At 35.5% G+C, this 21668-nt stretch overlaps 1 protein-coding gene across 2 annotated transcripts; it reads right to left on the minus strand.

Annotated features, from left to right (window-relative positions):
- Nucleotides 1-776: 776 nt before the first annotated feature.
- hacd4 (3-hydroxyacyl-CoA dehydratase 4) lies at nt 777-12625 on the minus strand. 2 transcript variants are annotated; one of them, XM_079841994.1, is made up of 7 exons: nt 12529-12625; nt 12017-12123; nt 11587-11714; nt 11297-11406; nt 5808-5914; nt 4593-4724; nt 777-4218 (listed from the first exon to the last, which is right to left on the minus strand). In XM_079841994.1, exons 1-7 carry the CDS (start codon nt 12531-12533, stop codon nt 4136-4138), a joined length of 672 nt encoding a protein of 223 aa, XP_079698120.1. In that variant the 5' UTR covers nt 12534-12625; the 3' UTR covers nt 777-4135. The 2 variants fall into 2 exon arrangements, with proteins under 2 accessions (XP_079698120.1, XP_079698121.1); XM_079841995.1 differs by having other exon boundaries at nt 4009-4218; nt 4617-4724.
- Between the last annotated feature and the right edge of the window lie 9043 nt (nt 12626-21668).

The raw sequence follows: 21668 nt of genomic DNA on the forward strand, positions 1-21668 counted from the left end.
GATGTCTGTGAACTGGAAAAGTAAAATAAACAACCCAGTGACCACCTGTCTGATGATTATGTGGACATCATGCCAACAAAACCAAGTCACTCAAGAACACAGCCCATGCCCTGTGACATGTATCGCTGGCTGATAAAGGATTTTATCAGTCCAAACACTGATTTTCAGGTTATATCACTAATGATGCCGAGCTTAATACACCACTGGAGTATTTCTGAAAGTTTGTGTCGGAAGATATGAAGAAAATAGAGGATGCCGTGCAATGTCCACCTCTGCTTCTCTGAGGACAAGAACTGCCTTTGAGACTATCATAACTGAATATGGCTATGAACATAGCTAAATCACATAAATGCCAAAGTTTTCATTCAGTTCATCATGTTTTGTAAATACAATCTAAACATATTTTTTTATAAATTATTTTTCATAAAAATATGACTTGTCCAATTATTAATTTTGTGTGATTATTAGTGTATACATATGCTACTAATATAATCATTACACCCTGCAAATGAACCCTTAGATGTTCTCTACATTTATTCAGACAGTGAGTGAAATCACTGAAATTCTGCTACCCAACAAGCCCAACGTTGCAATATTACAACATTCCCCTAAAAACTTACTAAAATGTCGAAAATGTAAAAAAACATTTATTTCTGCATTAGAGGCCTCCTACAACAACATGTATAAGGTGGAAACATTTTTTACAGGTTTTTTTCTATATTTGGGTATATATAGGATGGCTATATTTTCAGGATAAAGAAAACGCTGTACTTATTCAAAGAACCAGTTCTTTATTTATCCTTGCATTGCAAACAAGCAGAGATGGTCCAAAATATGCAGAAGCAGGTGGAGTTATGAGAAATTACAGACAGTTTGAGGATCAAATGGAGTTATGAGGTTTAAGTCACACGTTCTTTTTAATACTTTTCATTGGTCAAATTTCCACTCGCCAGCAACGATATTCACACTGTAAAAAAAATAAAATTCAGCGAACTTTAAAAAAAGGCAAATTATCACACTCAACTTTTTAAGTTAACTCTACTAATTTCCTCCAATTAAAGACAACTTAAACACTTGTGTTCATCCAATGAGTCACAGCTAGTCTTTTGAACTTAAAAAGTCTTGTCAAGGCATCTATACAGTGTAAATAAAATATTAAAAAAGTAAGTTACCTGGTTGCCTGTAAATTCTGAGTTCATTGAAATTAAAAATGAGTTAATACAACGAGCATTTGAGAATCAACATCACCCTTTTTTCAAATATTATTAAAAGATGTTGTAAGCATATTGCGTAATTGTGTGTTTTATTTGTAATAATGCAGTGAAACATGCCAAATTGTGCTATTTTCATGATTTATCACATTTTTTTTAAATTTATGTGGTTCAGATACAATAATGTTTTGAGTTTCTATTGATTAAACCAATTTCCTGCATTGTATTAACTCAACATTTCAAGGCAACCAGGTTACTTAGCCTACTTTTTAAAGTTAAACCAACAATATTTTTTTACAGTGTAGAATGTTTAACATTTAGCAATGCAAGCAGCTACAATCCTTGTTTTTTCATCTCCATGTATGACTTTCAAAGCAAACTACATGACATGAACATTGTTCACCTCTTAAAACTAGAGGCAAACATTACCCAGTTTACCTGGATAAATTCAAAAGTTGCAATGAGATGCATGTATTATACCTCAACACACAAATCTCAAACATGGTGACAATCAACAATTGTAATTCAGTAAAAAATTAGAATTCTTTCAGAACCATATGACAGCTAAATCACAGTGATAACAGCAGCAGCATAATTTTTTCAAGCTGCAATGCATGCTGGGAACTTTTTCAGTAACGAGTATTATAATTTTTTTCAGTAACGAGTAATCAAACTAATTACTGTTTCTCCCGTTACAACGGCATTAGCGTTACTGAGGAAAAAAAACCGCGGCATTACTATAATTGAGCTCACTGAAGCGGTTTTCATCCGAACAGGCTCTCTGTCAGTCGGACCTGCAACGTGTTTTTTTTTTTCTCTGATTGGTGTGTGTGTGCGGGTGTGCATGCCATGCGTGTTTTGGAACACATAACTAATGATGATTGGTGGGTGGGAGACAAGGTTGAGGTTAATAGTGGTTGAGTTCTCACACACACCCGCACCCACACACATATGCACACAGTGCCGCCGCTCCCATTACGCGCATCACGCGCTGCGCGTAGGGCACCAAGTGCTCAGGGGGGCACCACAAGAAAATGCTCTGTGTCCAATTCATTCATTTAACAAATTTAATAATAGGGGCATCAAAGTAAAAAAAAAGAAAAAAAAGTAACTCAGTAGTTACTTTCCCTGGTAATTAGTTACTTTTATAATGATGTAACTCAGTTACTATTTGTAAGTAGTAACTAGTAACTATAACTAATTACTTTTTTAAAGTAACGTGCCCAACACTGTTCATCCTACAGTAATGTTAATAATCGCATCCATGAACATGATTTCTGCCCGAGTCCTATCCTGACTCTTTTCCACCGGCTGTGAGGTGAAGACCACATGTCCCAAGATTCTGCGCTCAAACGTGGCGTCATCAAACTACGCCTTTGTTTTGAACAGGTGACCTCTAGTGGACGGAAAAGTTACATAGTGTAGCTTAATGTGTTATCGCTGTTATTTAGCTGTCATATGGTTCAGAATTCATATTTTTAATGAATTACAGTTGTTGATTGTCACCGCATGTTTGAGATTTGTTTGTTGAGGTATTACATGTGAATCTCATTTCAACGTTTGTATGTAATATCTGTTTAAAATGGGTGAAATGTTTGCCTCTAGTTTTAAGAGGTGAACAATGTTCATGTCATGTATGTCATGTGTTGGCTTAACTATTAGTTTTAATTGCCTTCAAAACTTAAAAATTGGAGTGAAAACTTTAATTAGAGTGAATTAGTTAACTTAAAAAGTTGAGTGTGAAGGTCCTTTCGCACTGGACGCGATGTTGACGCGCGATGGTTTTATTTTTTGATCAGCTGTTTGTGTAATGAGTGCTTCCACACCGAACGCGAATGTGCTACGGCGAAAAAACGTTAGTTTTTTTCGCTCCAATGTTTTTCTGTCGACAGAGGCTTCAACCAATCACATACAAGGAAACAAAGGTCACGAAATGTCCAGTTGATGTCACTAGCTATTCAATCAACATTAACCATTGCCAGGTATCGCATTTCTCATGAGATTACAGCTGTAGTTGTAGTTACAGATGCAGTTGTGTTTGCCCACTGTAGGCTACAGACAACGATAACATTTTTTTCTAAACCTTGTGTCCGCGACTATGGAAAGTGAATGTGTTTCCGTCAGTACGTCTGTGGCACTTAAATGTTTACATTGTGACTCAACTGGAAACATAGCAGCTCCGGATCACCATGTTCCTGAAGTGTGTGGTTTGTCTCGTCAGATGCGGTGCTACTGTCTCTGGAGGAGCTCCTCAAATTGTCCCACGGACAATTAAAAGTAAGTGTGGAACCGGCCATGATGAAGTTTTAGCTCCTGTACAAGATTAGCATACTCCCCTCCTTAGCATGTCCATGTTTTTTCAGCTATCGCCGCAAATGTTTTGGAATGCTGGAGTTCTGAAACGTCACAGACGTCGCAAATTCGTGTCGCGGCTGATGTGAATGGTTTTGACGCGAACTATTCGCACACGAAATATTCGCTTTTCCGTTACGCGTCCGGTGTGAAAGGGCCTTAATAGGTGACCTTTTTTTTTTAAAGTTAGCTCAACTATTTATTTTTTTACAGTGCACTTATGCAAATGCATTATTATGCTTTTTTAAGTCAGGGGAGTTATGGTCTTTCAGTACCATAATTTATCTCAACTACAGGAATATTATTAATCAAAACATGGAATTGTGTGCATGTTCCTTGTAGTTCTTAACATGAGCTTAAACAGAATTTTAAGAATCAGATAAAAATGTATTTGTGCTGCAGATAACATGTTTAAATACTTAACTCTGCCATATTTCGACACATAATACTCATTTAGACAGATAATACACTTAACATAATACTCCCCCCAACATAATACTCCAACGGTTCGAATATTTGGCTTTGGTTAATGTACGGTAAAGGCCTGTACTGATAGCTTGTTCTTCTCTGGGTTAGTCTCTCTTCAGTTTCTTATTCCAGCTGCCCAGAATCTCCTCCCTTTCCTTCAGCAAAAGTAGTACTGTGAAACCGGATCCTTCAAAACAGAGAGAAGATGACATTAAGCTGACACACTCATGCTACATGTAAATGACTGAATATGAGCAAAAGTCAAAAACATACAGTAACCAGTTTTAAGATAATTAAGCCACATTTAAAAAAGCAGGAATGTCATTGCATTAGATAACAAAATACGACAATACGCTGCACTTTTTAATCTTTGTATTTTCTAGGTGTTCAATAAGTTCATGGTTAACGTGATGAACTATGTCTGTGTTTTGGTGAAGGTAATTGCAAAAAAGCTATATATGCCACATTTTTTGTATGCTTTGAAATTCAGACATTTTTTAGTGTGGCTCAATTGTACTTTTCTGGGCCACTGCGCACAGAAGGCGCATCATATTATTTTACCTAATACAAGAAGAAGTAACCAACCCATAAGCATATATGGGGAATAAATGTATGATGCAGGTACTTTAAGTTGGACTGAATCCGTTCCTTCAGACTCGGACCAGTATGACAACATATGTACAATGCTTATTCCTAAAATAAAAGAAAGAGAACGCGGTTAGTGATTAAAAGCTGTGCAAAATATCTAATGAGGCACATTCTTCTGTTTTGTTAAATGAAGTCAGTCGTGACTCTTTATCACAGTTGGACATGCTGCAGCAGGATCAGGCTTTCTCAACACATTTCCTGACAAACCCCCCCAAAAGCCTTTCTACATCAACATACTCGTGTGCATACAAGTGTGCTAACTCATTTCCGCTGGCTCAGATCAGCTTCCAATTTTAAAATAAAGGAGTAGTTCACTTCAGAATTAACCTTTCCTGATAATTTACTCAGCCCCACATCATCCATGATGTTCATGTCTTTCTTTCTTCAGTTGAAAAGAAATGAAGGTTTCTGAGGAAAACATTTCAGGATTTTTCTCCATATAGTGGACTTCAATGGGGTACAACAAAAGGGCTCGACACGATCCCAGATGAGGAATAAGGGTCTTGTCTAGCGAAACGATCAGTCATTTAAAAAAAATGGGGGGTGAGTAAATTATCAGGAAATTTTAGTTCTGAAGTGAACGAATCCTTTAAGACGATTTGTGCAGGCCCCCGGCACGGCTGTGCTAATCTTTTGAGCAACAATTTGGGATGTACAATGTCAGAATGTAAGTTGTCAATGTCAGCTGACTTGGTTGTCACAATAATGACAAATAAGTGGATATATGGCAAGATATATGATACACTATTATGACATGAGGGGAGTGAGATTTACCTGCACAACTCTCACTAGCTGGCCTCCGTTACACTATCATGACAGATCTATTTCAGAACCAGCCGCTATCAAAATAATCTGTCTGCCGCCAGTTGCCGACCACTGATCTATAGTGTCTCCCAAACAAGTGAAAACATCAGCAGTCCTAATGCCCCTAACAAAGGATTTCTGATAATAATTATTGAAAATAATCAATTGTTGGAAATAAAATCAAATTCTGCTTTGACAATTTATATTTCCAAAACTCTGATTCTCATCCAACTTTGGAAAGATTATGATGTGGTGGCATTTATTTTTTATCCAAATTACCACAGTATCCAAAATAATATTATTGAAATTTGAATCATATTGTACCTTCTGTGACAGCTGACAGGAAGTACACTGGAACTGACAGCGTTTGATGCACCCATAGTATTTTAAAATATGGTGTGCCTGTAAGGCAAAATAACTCATGTGGATACCTGTAAGACAAACAAACCAAAATATGAACAACAGAACTACCACATATGACAGATATGTCTTTTAATGAATTACCTGAAACTCATTAAAATATTTTCTATGATTAGGCTCTATTTATTAATTTTATCATTTAATTTTTTTGTTGGATGCCATCAATAATGACATGAAAAGAAAGCATGCGAAATATTGGTGTGCAAACGGTAGCTCAGATAGGTCAAAAAACACGGAGAAGCATTAGTATACTACGATGGAAAGCTTCTATGGAAGCTTGTTTCTGCCACAGGATTATTAACCCTCTGGTGCTCTTCGGTCATTTCTGACCGGAAAATGTTCAGTTTTTAAATGTTTAAAATAACAGCTTCATTGGAATGATATGAAACGTGGTGACTTTTCTAGCATTAGGTATGTAAACACACAAAAAAAGTGGGGTCATGATTTGCATGCCAAGTGGTCGTAAAAAAAAATACTCCCACTTGTGCTCTTCGGTCAAAAATGACCACCATAGGAAATGAATGGGAAATCTACAAAAACACAAATTCACAGAAGAAATCTATATTTCTAACAAAAAACAAAACAAAAAAAAATCTAAAACTTTATAATAAATGGTCTTTGAGATTTTTTAAATATATATTCAAATCCATAAAAAAAAAAAAAAAAATTAATTAAATGTGTTCAAAACAGAACTAGGGAACTCTCCATAGAGACCTCTAGTGATTACACACATGGTAGCATGATTTCTTAAAAAATTCCAAAAGAGGGCGCTAATCTACCTTCAAAAAAAAAATATTTTGAAGGCCTAGTCTCTATTTTACGGAGCCCCTAAAGGGACGTGGTGGTGGAAAAAAATTAGGATAGGAGGATCTTTTTTTTCCAAATCGTTTGCGTTCCCTCGCAAAACTTTTGCGTTCCCTCGCAAAGATATTTGCGTTCCCCCGAGAAACTTTGCGTTCCCACGCAAAAGTTTTGTGTTCCCTCGCAAAGATATTTGCGTTCCCTCGCAAAAGTGTTGCGTTCCCTCGCAAAGATATTTGCGTTCCCACGCAAAACTTTGCGTTCCCTCGCAAAGACATTTGCGTTCCCTCGCAAAGATATTTGTGTTCCCTCGCAAAGATATTTGCGTTCCCTCGCAAAGATAGATGTCCCACGGGCCGTTTCAAACAGCTCAGTAGGCTACGTTAACAATATTGTATCCATTAATGGAGCGGTTAGAGTTATTTTGAACTTGGGCTTAAGTATAAATAATACAGTCAGTGCTTCGGAGTTCAGTAGTTGGCAATGTATACACAGATTTTAACTTCCCGGATCAATAACTCGTGAGCTAAAAACGTTCAAAACACAAATGACACCTCTTTAACGTAGACAACGAGCTGCAACATAATTTTCCTCAAAACGAGCCTTAATATATGAGAGACAAGTAAAAAGGGACCGTCTGCAAAGTGCAAAACCCGAAAGGCGTTACTGAAAAATAGGCAATAACAATCAATGCTCTCCTACTACAATATACTAATACAGTATACAGTGTAATGCCATCAAAATCAGTAAGCAATTATCATACAAAAGCTATGGAACTTGCAACTACTTTATTTTAGCTGGGTACCAACATCATTTGTGTAAAGAATAGGCCTATGGCTATGTGCTATTACTTTTATTATTTTTATGTGCTATTGCCAAACTAAGCGTTGTAGTATAAGCAGCAGGAGAGCGTGATGTGTGAACTGAATTTGGTGACAGTAGGCTACAGTGCATTTCAGTGAAGTTTGCTGAACATTTTTCCTAATAAAATAATCCTAACAATTATGCAAAAGCAAATTTTATCAAACTAAGTGTTTTTATCAAACTAAGTGACCATTGATGTGTAAACTGAATTTGGAGACACAGTGTGTAACATTGAAGTTATGACTTGTAGTAGGCTATACGCTTTTCGGGTTTTGCACTTTGCAGACAGTCCCTTCGGACTTGTCTCTCAGCCGCCTGCTCATATAGACCAAATTAATTTATATTATAAGGCTCGTTTTGAGGAAAAATAGGTTGCAGCTTGTTGTCTACGTTAAAGAGACATTGTGTTTTAACAACGTTTAGCTCACCGAACTCATTGAGCACTCGCCTAGGCTATAGCCTAAGTCCAAGTTCAAACTCTAACCGCTCCATTAATGGATACAATATTGTTAACGTAGCCTACTGAGCTGTTTGAAACGGCCCGTGGGACATCTATCTTTGCGAGGAGACAAAAATATCTTTGCGAGGGAACGCAACACTTTTGCGAGGGAACGCAAATATCTTTGCGAGGGAACGCAACACTTTTGCGAGGGAACGCAAATATCTTTGCGAGGGAACGCAACACTTTTGCGAGGGAACGCAAATATCTTTGCGAGGGAACGCAAAACTTTTGCGTGGGAACGCAAAGTTTCTCGGGGGAACGCAAATATCTTTGCGAGGGAACGCAAAGTTTCTCGGGGGAACGCAAACGATTTGGAAAAAAAATATCCTCCCATCCTAATTTTTTTCCACCACCACGTCCCTTTAGGGGCTCCGTACTATTTTAACCTGAAATACTGCAATAATTAAAAAAAATTATAATTATAAAAAACATTTTTTGTATAATTTTCAATGGCAAAAATAGACCATAATTATTGCATAAATATTAAAAAATACCATCAAATCATCTCAAAATACAAAATTAAAAAGAAAAAATATTATTGAAGAAAAATAAATTGCATTGGTTTTACTGGGGTGGAGCAAGTAGAATTTTTAGGTGTCCGGTAACTTATGACCAGGAAGACAACCAATGTAACCCCTAAACGAAGAGCACCAGAGGGTTAAAAAAATTCTAATAATTGTGACTTTTTATCTCACAATTCTAAGAAAAAAAGTCAGAATTGTTATTCTGACTTTGTTTCTCGCAATTGCACGTTTATATCTCGCAATTCTGACTTTTCTCAGAAATGCAGGGTTCCCACACCTCTCATCGCTTCATAAAATTAAGGTAGAACCACTGGAGTCACAGACTATTTAAACAATGTTTTTACTACCTTTCTGACCTTGAAAGGGTTCATTAAATTGCTGTCTATGGAGGGGTCAGAGAGGTCTCAGATTTCATCAAAAAGATCCTAATTTGTGTTCTGAAGATGAACGAAGGTCTTACGGGTTTGGAACGACATGACGGCGAGTAATTAAAGGATTATTTCACTTCAGAATGAAAATGTCCTGATATTTTATTCACCCCCATCTCATCCGAGATGTTCATGTCTTTCTTTCTTCAGTCGAAAAAAAATTAAGTTTTTTGAGGAAAACATTCCAGGATTTTTCTCCACACCATAGACTTCCATGGCAACCAAAATGTTGAAAGGGCTTCAGAGGCTCTGTGCGATCCCAGACGAGGAATAGGGTCTTATCTAGCCAAACCATCGGTCATTTAAAAAATATCCATGGCACGTCGCAGCGCAAGAGGAGCAATTTATGTTAAAAAGTATATATTTTTTTATTTTAATGGCTGATGGTTTGGCTAGATAAAGACCCTATTCCTCAGCTGAGATCGTGCAGAGCCTCTGAAGCCCTTCCTTTGAAACTGCATTGATTTGAACCTTCAACATTTTGGTTGCCATAGAAGTCTATGATGTGGAGAAAAATCCTGGGATGTTTTCCTCCAAAAAATTATTTTCCTTTCAACTGAAGAAAGAAAGACATGAACATCTTGGATGAGATGGGGGTGAGTAAAATATCAGGACATTTTCATTTTAAAGTGAACTAATCTTTTAATGACAATTTTCATTTTTGGGTGAACTAATCCTTTAATGTGGGAGAGCAAGGTTACATCGTGTTATCTTGTAAGATACATTGTTACAGTTTTCATGTGTCAAACACAACTATGCATTTATTTTTTGCATTTATTTAGCATTTATTTTTTGGCCTGATATTCTATTTGTCGTATCTCTGTTTTGCATAAAATTGAAGAATATTCATTACATCCTATCCTGTATTCTAAAATGATCTGATAATATAATATAGTATAATAAATATATTAAACACCTAATGTATATCAAGCAAGCTAGTATGCAAAGGCTACGAAGTGTTGCCGAAATAACACATTAGAGGACCAGAGGGAATGATGGAATTTTTACAGAAAACTTCTTGCACAAAATAAATTCAAGCACTTTCAAGGACCTGTATCTATGTATGTCTATTTTCAAAAACTTTCCAGGGCCTTGACATGTTTTTTTTTTTTGCAGATTCGCAAACTTTCAAGTATTTCAAGGACCCATGGGAACCCTGGAAATGTGACTTATTTTCTTAGAATTGAGTGATATAAATTCTGAGAAAAAAAATAATTCTGAGTCGCAATTGCAGAAAAAAAGTCAGAATTGTGAGATAAAACGTCACAATTACCTTTTTTTTCAAGTGGCGGAAACGAACTTACATAGTAGATTTCTCAGAGGACTGTGGAGTTTTCCGGAAAAAAGTAGGTCATTTTCTCTGGAATTTTACTGGGGTTGTGTGAGAAAAACACAGACATGGCAGATTCGGACGAGATAAAAAAATCACAAAGTACACCCGTGAAGCACAAATTTCTCTAACGTCCTCCATAAAAACTAGTCTCACTCGAATAGAAAAAAGGTTCAATTGGGTTCTATATAGAACCCCAGGGAACTTGACTCTTTATACTAAAAAAGTTCTATATAAGGAGAAATGTCTTAAATGATTACATAATACTTTCATGTTTTATAGGTTATTTCATTTTTTCTAGTGATAAAGCAGGTTTACGAATTGTTTAATTCATAAAATGTAATTAAAACAAAATTAATTATTTAAAACTTTATTCATAAAATGATGGGAACCACTAAAAGGTTCTATATAGAAGCTTTTCTTCTATAACACCTTAGATTAGGGAACACATATTCACTAGTTTTCCCTCAATAAACCCCTAATTACTGCTTAATGATAGTAAGTAAAATAGTTGTTGTAGTGGTTATATTTAGGTTTTGGGTAGGTTAAGGGATGTAGAACATGGTCATGCAGAATAAGGCATTTATATGTTGTTACATGTGCTTGTAGTTGAACTGGTTATTTCTGTCTTAATGTTTTGTCTGCCCTCTAGTGGGTGGAAATGTTTATGTGTCTTGTTATGAGCAGATTTCTCACACCTGTGGACTGGGCGCTTTATACGTACTAATAATCAGCCAATAGGCTAGTAATATGTATGTTTAAGAGTAATATACATGTTGTCTTTTTATCTTCTAAGTGTGTATGTGCTGCTCAAAAACCTACATTAGTCCTTCAAGACAGTTAGGCTTTCAACGAGTTTACCATGAAGAGTTTATAAAGAGTATCTGAATAACCCTTTCAATATTCTTCATAGAAGCCTGGATGCACACATAAAAGACACAAACCTTAGAAGGCCCAGTGTATTCCACAGATAAAACTGCACACACACGATTGGTTTACTCTGAAACTCTTCCAGACTGATGAGGAGAAACAGAAGGACATTTCTCTCCATTACCTGTAAATGGAAAACAGTTCTTTAAATGTTGATTTTTGGCAACAGTGTGGGATATATTTTAGAATATATATATAAAACAGGAACTAGATTTTAAAGAGAGAGAGATAACACATCTTTTGGTAACACTACAAGAACTACATGATGTACTATTACTATATGAATGTGTTCTTTATGTTTTACCTGCATAAAGCGAGGGAAAAGTCTGCACTCCTCAAAACCATCTGCTATGTGAAACAGCTCTAACAAAGACAGAAGCTGACAAACACCCATCATAACACCTACAAAATAGAAGGTGCCAGCCTGGGCATCTAAGAACACAAAACCGGGTATCAGAAGAGCTTTGTGAATTCTAAGTATTTTCAGGAGATTATGTCCATTCAAAATGTAAAGTAATATTTTTAGCGCTGGTGTGTGTGGTGGAAAGCACAAGAGCCCTTTCGTAAGAGAGTTCAGTTTGGATTGTTACACAACTCTTAACCACTTTATTTCTCTAACCACATCTTGGTAATGGGTACACAGGGGAGAGAAGTAAATAAACAAGAGTGTTTGTTTAACATACCAGATTATTTACATGAGACACTTCAAATGCAAGCTCATAGCTGTTGCTTACCTTCTCCAAAAGAGAGAAACCTGGCTGTCATGTTCGCGAAAATCCATGTGTGTCCACAGAACTGAAGCAAGTTGTATGTAAAGAGATATGCGAGACTGAGGCTAAACCTGTAAAAAGACCACATTTGCAAGTAAGAGACTTGACAGAAAATGAAAAGAAGTCACTTAAAAACGACGTAAAGAGAAGCTTCAGAACGCGTCCCGTGCGTTCCATTCCATTCAGTTCCGTTTTGGCTCAAAGCTCCCCAAGAAGCTTTTAGAATCTGACATTTTGTTTTGTCAATATTAATTTTGTCATTATTATTATTATAGTGGTTTAATACAAAGCTACCAATCATGTTGCAACGCTGCATCCTAGAAGCAACAACAAAAATCCCATCTGATATTTTATATCGACTATATGTTGTTATATGCAAATAGGACCGAATGTTTTGGGTGAGGCTGCGCGCTGAAGACCCACATTAACAACGGAATAATGTCAATACACGTCGATTGAACGATACTGATATTTACCTCATTCCTCCCAAGCTTCCGTAGTGATGAGGCAAAATAAGGCATTAGGAGGGAAATCAAATGTGTGAGGAAGTTGTGATCACAGAACTCCCCCTCTGACGTCAAGAGGGCAGATCTAACACGGTTGGTTTTCCCAACACACACTACAGGGGGAACGTGTGCTTGATGTTTGTGATGTTTGTCCTCATATGGCACGAGCCATACTCAAGTTTTATTCGACTATTTTATTATTTCATATTTCTTGCAATAGATTGACGCTTCTAATGAATTTAAAGTTATTTTTACAAGTGTGTGAATAAAACTTGTAAATTGTCATCATTGTTTGTGCAATTAAATGAAACAGAAAACATCAATATTGGATACAAACCTGTAAACCAGCTAACACTGTTCATTTTTCCATTAAAGGTGTCGTATGTAAGTTTCGCAGCTAGAAGTAATTTATTAAAAACAATGGCACCGTGAATGAGCGTGGAATCATGGGAGTTGTCTTGACTCTTCACCTCAACAGCCGATAGGAAGAAATCTGATGGACTGTGCGAAACAACGGTCTCCGCGCTTTTATTATGCTTATGCTGCAGACGGCCATTTTCGCTCTTTTTATTGCGTATGTGGGGAAACACAGCACTGTTTTACATGGTTAAAACAATCATGCTAAATATATTTGAGTGCGTTGAAAGTTGTTATAAAATTACTGATATGAGAGACTTTTTGCACTTTGCAGTAATCTAGATCGATATTAGAATATCATATTAAAAAACAAGATGACTAAATTACATGGAATAAAAAAAAATATATATATACATATAATTATATATTGTTGTGAATTATTTAATTATATGGCTTTCAACATAATATACTGTTATATTTTATATTTATTCAGGGTGTATTACGTAAAATACTTAATACATATAGAAAGAACGTACTACGCAAATTCTAGTGGATACGGTTTTGGCACAAGTGATGCATCCTCTGTTACGTATAGGCCTATAGAGCTGTTATAATATGACGCAGTTTCCAACCGTGCAGCATCTCTGAGTGCAAGACAAAGTTATTGACGCAGTAAGTTTATTTAATAACGACTTATATAGTGATGACGATTTCAAAACACGACATCATGAAGCTTCGAAGCGTTATGAATCAGTGAGTCGACTCATGATTCGGATCGCGTGTCAAACCGCCAAACTGCTGAAATTTGGCGATCCAAACTGCTGAATCGACTCACTGATTCATAACGCTTCGAAGCTTTATGAGGCCGTGTTTTGAAATCGTCATCACTATAGAAGTCGTTATTTAGGGTTTTTTTGCGCATAAAAACTATTCTCGCCAATTCATAAAGTTATTGTATAACCACTGTAGTGAGATGGACTTTGTAACGACGTCCTTAGTACCTTTTAAGGGTCTTGAGAGTGAACCGTTCATTGTGCCAATGGAGGCCTTTCAGAGCCATCAGATTTCAACTAAAATATCTTCATTTGTGTTCCGAATATGAACGGAGGTCTGACGGGTGACGAACGACATGAGGGTGAGTAATTAATGACATCATTTTCATTTTTGGGTGAACTAACCCTTTAAGTTGATTATATGCTCTTTTTATATTCAGTTTATTTAATTGTTTCTTATTCTGCAAAACAGACTATGAGAGAGCTGTTAATATTGTTTAATTTGTAATTTGCTGTTTTATCACAATAGTATGTGGACATTTAAGTTTGACGTTTAGTTATTTACTTCTGTTTAATTTGTTTAATATATAGACTCTCTCTCTCTCTCTCATATATATATATACATATATACATATATACATATATATCTATACAAATATACATATATATATCTATACATATATACATATATACATATATACATATATATATACATATATATATCTATACATATATACATATATATATATATATATATATACATATATATATCTATACATATATACATATATATATATATATATATGTGTGTGTGTAGTAGGGGTGTCACAATCACCAGTGAGAGTGCCCGTGTAGTCCACCAGAGGGCGCTCCACCTCAGACTATTACCATATCACCACAAACTACATTACCCATACTACTCTCTGCCTGGACTCTCATCCCTGATTACATCCACCTGTGTCTCATTACCCTGTTCACCTCACCCTATATAAGCCTGGTTATCTCAGTCATTCATTGCGAAGTCTTGTTTGTGTAACACTGCATTTCTGAGCGTTTTCCCTGGTTTCATGTCTCTTGGTCTTGGATTACCCTTTTGCCTGTCTCTCCTGTTTTGTTTGCCTGATTGGACTGATTATCTGTTATGACCTCTTGCCTGTTTTTGACTACGTTTGTGGATTATTCTAAAATAAAGCTGCGTTTGGTTCCTCTACCTTTGTCTCTCTGAGCAGTACGTTACAAGGGGAGACGACCTAACGCTTTTTGACTTTCTCAGTTTGTGTAAACCCACTTGGGGTTCAGAGTATTTTTTTCCCACATTAATTGCACACATATGGAATTCCAAAGCTGCCAATATTAAAATTAAATAAATAAATATACAAAAAAAAAAAAAAAAAAAAAAAAAAAAAAAAAAAAATTATATATATATATATATATACATATACATAGTAAAGCAAAAAACTAAAATAAATAATTATTTATACATTTATTTCCATATTTGTGTAGGCTATATATTTATTTTTTCCATATTTATTTATTTATTATTTTATTCATACATTTATTCATTTCTATTTTTATTTATTTCCACATTTATTTATTTATACATTTATTTGTGCGTAGTGTAATGAAGAGGGTGCGGTTTACCTCAGACATAGCAATCGAGCTCAGAGTAGGCGAGGGTGAAGCGTTGAGGCCACAGTGCCACCTTGTGGTCAAAATACAAGTATAGCTTACTGACGTTGATACTGTCTGTGACTTGGATAGGTATATGGCCAAAATCTTTAATCTTACTGTGTGACATGGATAGGCCACTCTTTATTCCGGACATGGCCGTAGTACATCGTCTGGTCTGTATTTATAAAATGTCCTGGGCTAACAAACATGAACAGCAACATCTTAAACAAACAGGGACTCTGAAATGGAAGCACTTGATATTTTCTATTACCAGTCAGAACACAGAAAGGAAGCCGCGCACATAAAGGCTACAGTTACGTCAACGCAATGTATTTGAAACGAGACCACAAATTCACTTCACATTCATATTTCCTATTTGTACATGCACAACATGTGACACACACTTAAAATACAACGCATATTTCAAAGATCCAAAATAGAACGAGGCATCGGTGATAGATTTTATGTGGGTCTCAGCATGTAAGGAAAGGGAACAGAAGCTGTACTCTACGTTCTAACATTATGGTTTTCTTTATGTACCGGAACTACTTCCATATAAGGAACAAGTCTCTACTACCCTTTTTCCACCAAGGCAGTGCTGGTGCTAGTTCGGAGCCAGAGCCTAGTTTCAAATCGGTTCTTTGTCTTTCCACACCCAAAGCACCAGCTCCGAACCAGGAAAAGTGGTTCTTAAGTATCACCAAAACATTGCTGGTCTAGAAGTAAGAACCGCTTGCGCCAGGGGCTGGGGGCGGGGTTACCATGACCAACAAGACGAACACAAACTTGTGACCGCCATTTTTGAAATAGCAGCTAATGGAGCTAATAGCGGCTCAATTGTAATCTCTGTCTATGCAAATCACGGTGAGCTGCACGAATGCGTTGGATTCGCTGTGTTTTGATGCCGATGTAGGATCGTAAAGCCATGTGCATCAATAGTAACGCAACGTTCGCCATCGTTGATGGAAGGCTTGTTCGAGATGCATCGGTGCTGTGCAGACCGATCGCCGTATGACATCAAAGAGAGCATACAACTACTTCTGCTTTTGAATCGCTCATGCAGTATTTTGATATCAGGCGTGATCCACTGCGCAGTGCCGATGCATCTTGAACAAGCCTGGTGTGTTTGTGTTTCCCGCTGCCTCGCTAGCGTTGCTGAGAAAGATGAGACGTATACAGTGACGTAAGACCTGGCTCTGTGGTGGCTCTCTAGCCCGTGGAAAGGCAAACCAGTTCTTAGAAGGCTCGTCTGTGGCTCTGAACTAGCACCCGGTTCATTCTGGTGGAAAAGGGTTATACTTGGATTGAATAGTAGACAAGGAATGGTCCCTGTTTTTGTATTACAAGTAGGTCTTTGGGATCCCTAGGAAAGCCTGGATATCTGACCGTAAGATGACCATATGTAGACTTGTTTTCAATATGTATCACATTTCTAGACCATAAGCTATATGATGTTGTATCGGTCTCATTGGTTAAAACCATGTTTCACCCCTTGTACTCTTTATAATCTCTCCCCCTGCTAAAAAATAAAGTGAGAATTTTTACTCTCCCTCAGCGCTGAGTCATTAATTCAATTGGCAATACAGAGGACTGAGATGAGGCACGCTAAAGGGGCAAAAATATAAAAGTCGGTTACAGTAGAACATTTTGTTGTGTTGCGTCACTTCACCTGTGGACAATCACAGCAACACTGAATTATATATAATAGGGTTTATTGTATTTTGACCATAAGGTGTCACTGTGGCCTCAACGCTTCATCCTCGCCTACTCTGAGCTCGATTGCTATGTCTGAGGTAAACCACGCCCTCCTCATTACCCTACGCACAAATAAATGTAGAAATAAATAAATGTAGAAATACATAAATGTAGAAATAAACAAAAGTAAAAATAAATAAATGTAGAAATGAATGAATGTGGAAATAAATAAAAATGTAAATTAATAAATGTATAAAAAAAAAAAAAAAAAAAAAAAATATATATATATATATATAATATATATATATATATATATATATATATATATATATATATATATATATATATATATATATATATATATATATATATATATATATATATATATATATATATATATATATATATATATATAAATAAGGAAATAAATGTATAAATATATATATATATTTTTTATTTTTTTGCTTTTCTCTGTTTATTTATTTATTTATTTATTTATTTATTTTTGCTTTTTTACATTTATTTGTATATTTATTTATGCATTTATTTATTTTTAATATTGGCAGCTTTGGAATTCCATAGGTTTTGTACGCCCTCTACTGGTTAATTAGGAGCAATGGTTATTCTGTTAACACTGTAAGCTCAAGAATGTCAAATACAGTTTAAAGTGTTCTGTCAGTGTAGATATGATGTTATGAACTAACACTGTAACTTCACTGAATGAACTACACTGTGTTCTGAGAATATTTCTAAAGAGTTGTGTCACGTTCTCAATGTCAAATTTAGAATAAACAAATCCCGTTTCTGCATAAGCAGAAGCATTTTGCCTGTTTTGTGAAAAAACAAACTGAATTTGTTTATTTATTTTGTCCTTCAGTTAGTTTGAAGGTTAACAATATTCATTTGCATCATCTGATTTGCATCTCAGGCCATTTTCTAAACGTGCAAAAATGACAATGTTTCTGTCACACTTTCTTTTACAAGTGTTTATACGTGTTATCTCATGATTTTAATTTTCACATAGAGACAAACAATATAAATGAGTGAATTTTTGCTAATGAGTGAATATATATATATATATATATATATATATATATATATATATATATATATATATATATATATATATATATATATATATATATATATATATATATATATATATATATATATATATATATATATATATATATATATATATATATATATATATATATATATATATAGTTTTCCGGGATAATACAGTATTTTTTTTTATCATAGTCACATGCTTGAGCCTGCTCACAACTCATTGGAAAATCACAAAGCATCAATTCCCATCAACAGGCGTGCAACCAAAAAGGATTAGCATTACATTTAAGGTTTAACATTACATTACTTGTATCTTTTATTGTGAGAACGAATAATAAGACGACAATTAAATTAAGGAAGGTGATTTTCGCTCCGACTGTGACCCTGCCAGCAGAGATCAGTGGACGCCGCTTCAACTGCATGTGGTTTCGCCAATTTATCAAGGTAATTTGATCAAAAGAATTGATTTATCATCAAATCTATGTCAGGTATTGGTCTTTATTTTAAAATGTGCACTAAAGCAATGAGGCTAACAGTTAATTCTGGCAGTTATTTCTCTGTTTTACACAATACCATTCCTTGGGAGATTATATCTTAAAAAATTGTCTGTGTTAAAATAAGATTATTTTGAAGTGGAGGTCTGTGGATTGTAGTATACAAATAATACCCTGCACCATAATGTGCTAAGACCTGCAGCAATGCATTTGCATATGTTAGTTACATAGTATTTTGCCAAATGCAAAGTGTGATTTCCTTGAGTGCACAATAACTTTTTCTACGTTTTCAGCCATCAAGTGTCACACATAGAGGGATTCATACTCTGTGCTGATGTAAGTTTTGATTTTGAACCCTCTCCAGCAGGGACTGTATGATTTTGAGATCCATCTTTTCACACTGAGGACAATTGAGGGACTCAAACAAAACTACTGAAAAAGGTTCAAACATTCACTGATGCTCCAGAAGAAAACACAACGCATTAAAAGCCGGGGGGTGAAAACTTGTTGAATTTGAAGATCAAGGTAAATTGTACTTAATTTGTCTTCTGGGAAACATGCAAGTATCTTCTGTTGCTTCTGAAGGGCAGTACTAAATAAATAATAATTTAAAAAAGAAACATTTGGACATCTTCATCCTGTTCAAAAGTTATCACCCTCGGCTCTTAATGCATTGTGTTTCATTCTGGAGCATCAGTAAATGTTTCAACCTTTTTTAGTAGTTGTGTTTGAGTCCCTCATACATACATTTATATGTCTACCTATATATATATATATATATATATATATATAATTGTGAAAGAATGGTTGTACAGTTGAATGGTTATGTATATATAATATTGATTGTGAATGAATGGTTGAGAGGGAGCATGAGGAAACATTTTGCTTCCTCCCAACCATTCTTTCACAATCTGAGCCTGATGAATCTTGACATTGTCATCCTGGAATGGCTATGATGTGTCTTCCTACATGGTTGTTTAAGAAACATATCATGCTAGAAACATCATAATCACTGCAATAATCATCCAATCACTGACTCTTAAGTATTTGCCTATTCACATACAAACAGCAACTTTTTTGGCCAGACAGTGTATAGGTACACAAACACATATAAATGGCAAAGTATTTTACTATATTATAGTAGATGTTAATCCATGATTGATTATTTTAGGAAGGCTTTATATGGACTTGTTTTATATGGACTTACAGTATATTGTATGCAGTCTGGTGTAAAATAAAGTTTAAAGCGTTCTGTCAGTGTAGATTTGATGTTATGAACTAACACTGTAACTTCACTGTATTAACTACACTGTGTTCTGAGAATATTTCTAAAGAGTTGTGTCACGTTCTCAATGTCATATTTAGAATAAACAAATCTCGTTTCTGCATAAGGGAAAAAACAAACCGAATTTGTTTATTAATTTTGTGCTTCAGTTAGTTTGAAGGTTAACAATATTCATTTGCATCATCTGATTTGCATCTCAGGCCATTTTCTTAAAGTGGAAAAAAATGGACATAAAGGACAAAGTTTCAGTCACACTTTCTTTTACGTTGTCATTTGAAGTTTTTATTCTTGTTATCTCATGATTTTAATTTTCACATAGTGTCAAACCCTGTAAATGAGTGATTTTTTTTCCTCCCACAGAAAAACAGATTCACAAGACGGGGATATAAACCAACATGCCATCTTTGCAGGTGTTCCTTAACTGTATCTTCTTGTGTGTGATAAAAGAGGAGCTAAAACACGATGTCAAGCAACCCCATCCCCAGTTCACACAAACAATACAAAAAGATAAAGAGTTGATCAAAGTGGTCTGTTCATAATAATGCATCCAATAGAATGAAAAGCTGAAAGGCAAGTAGAAAAGATTTTTAAAGTGCACAAAAAATTTCACAAGGACATTTCCACATCCTCAAAACATTTAATTGCAAATCATATTTTTGCAGTTAAATTTCTGCTTTTACAGTCTTCAACAATTGGTCATTTAATATATAGTGTGCAGCTGTGAAAGTGAAAGTCCAGTCCACTATGCATATTGCTATGATTTCATAGTACGGAGGTTAAACAATGGATCTGTGCAGCAGGAATACACATTTAAAGAGGTCCTGTAATACTGCAGACACTGGTCACACTAACCTCATATGTGATTATGACAGAGGCGAAACAGCACACCGGCCCTGACAGATGATGTTTGGATTGGTCTGCGCTTTATTGCTGGTCACTGGTTCTGGATAAATGGAGAAGATCTTGGATATAAGGTCTGGTCTGCGGATGGAGAGCTCCAGTGCCCTGCTCTTGAATAGAAGAAAAACATGGCACTCAATTTTGTCTGTGTCAGGATACCATAAAGCAAATTATCATATTTTCTTTATTGTCACTAGTTATTGTAAATGTATATTACATTACTGAACTACATTGTATTCAGCAGTATCATTGTGGCATGTGGAAAATAAAGTAAAATGAAGAAAAGTGAATAGGATAGAAATATTAGAAATATTAGAAATATTAACTCTATTAAACTCTATTCACATTTATCTCCAGATATGCACTGATGTTAAATTATGTACTTATGTAACTATGTTTCCCAGTGCAGTTTACAGTTCTATGTAATTTAAAGTGTTGTTGTTGTTAAAGGTCTATGTAACGTTTGGCCCTCTAGCGGTTAAAAAATAAAACCGCATGCATTTTACAGAAGAACATTGTTTTGGTTGTGTATCGGCTCTGCGTGACTACGTGGATTAATATGATTATCCTGCTGATCATAAAACAGTGACAAGAGCAGTGTTAGGGAAAGTTACTGCATACTGCAAATAATGAAATTACAATATGGCGTTACGCGCTTAAAAAGTAACTAATTGTGTTACTTAGTAAAGGCCCTTTCACATCAAAATTTGACTAATAAGGCTGAAGGAAATGCAAATTGACACGTGTACAGTACCGACTCCGAGTATATTCGGTACCCGCAGCTGCGTTCAGTCGCTTCCGTGTTTATCTAAGCGCAGGGCTCCAGACTGTAGCCAAATATATACACTCAAAAAAAAAGGTTCT

This window comes from Gobio gobio (genome assembly GCF_949357685.1).
Source record: "Gobio gobio genome assembly, chromosome: 2".
Lineage (NCBI taxonomy): Eukaryota > Metazoa > Chordata > Actinopteri > Cypriniformes > Gobionidae > Gobio > Gobio gobio.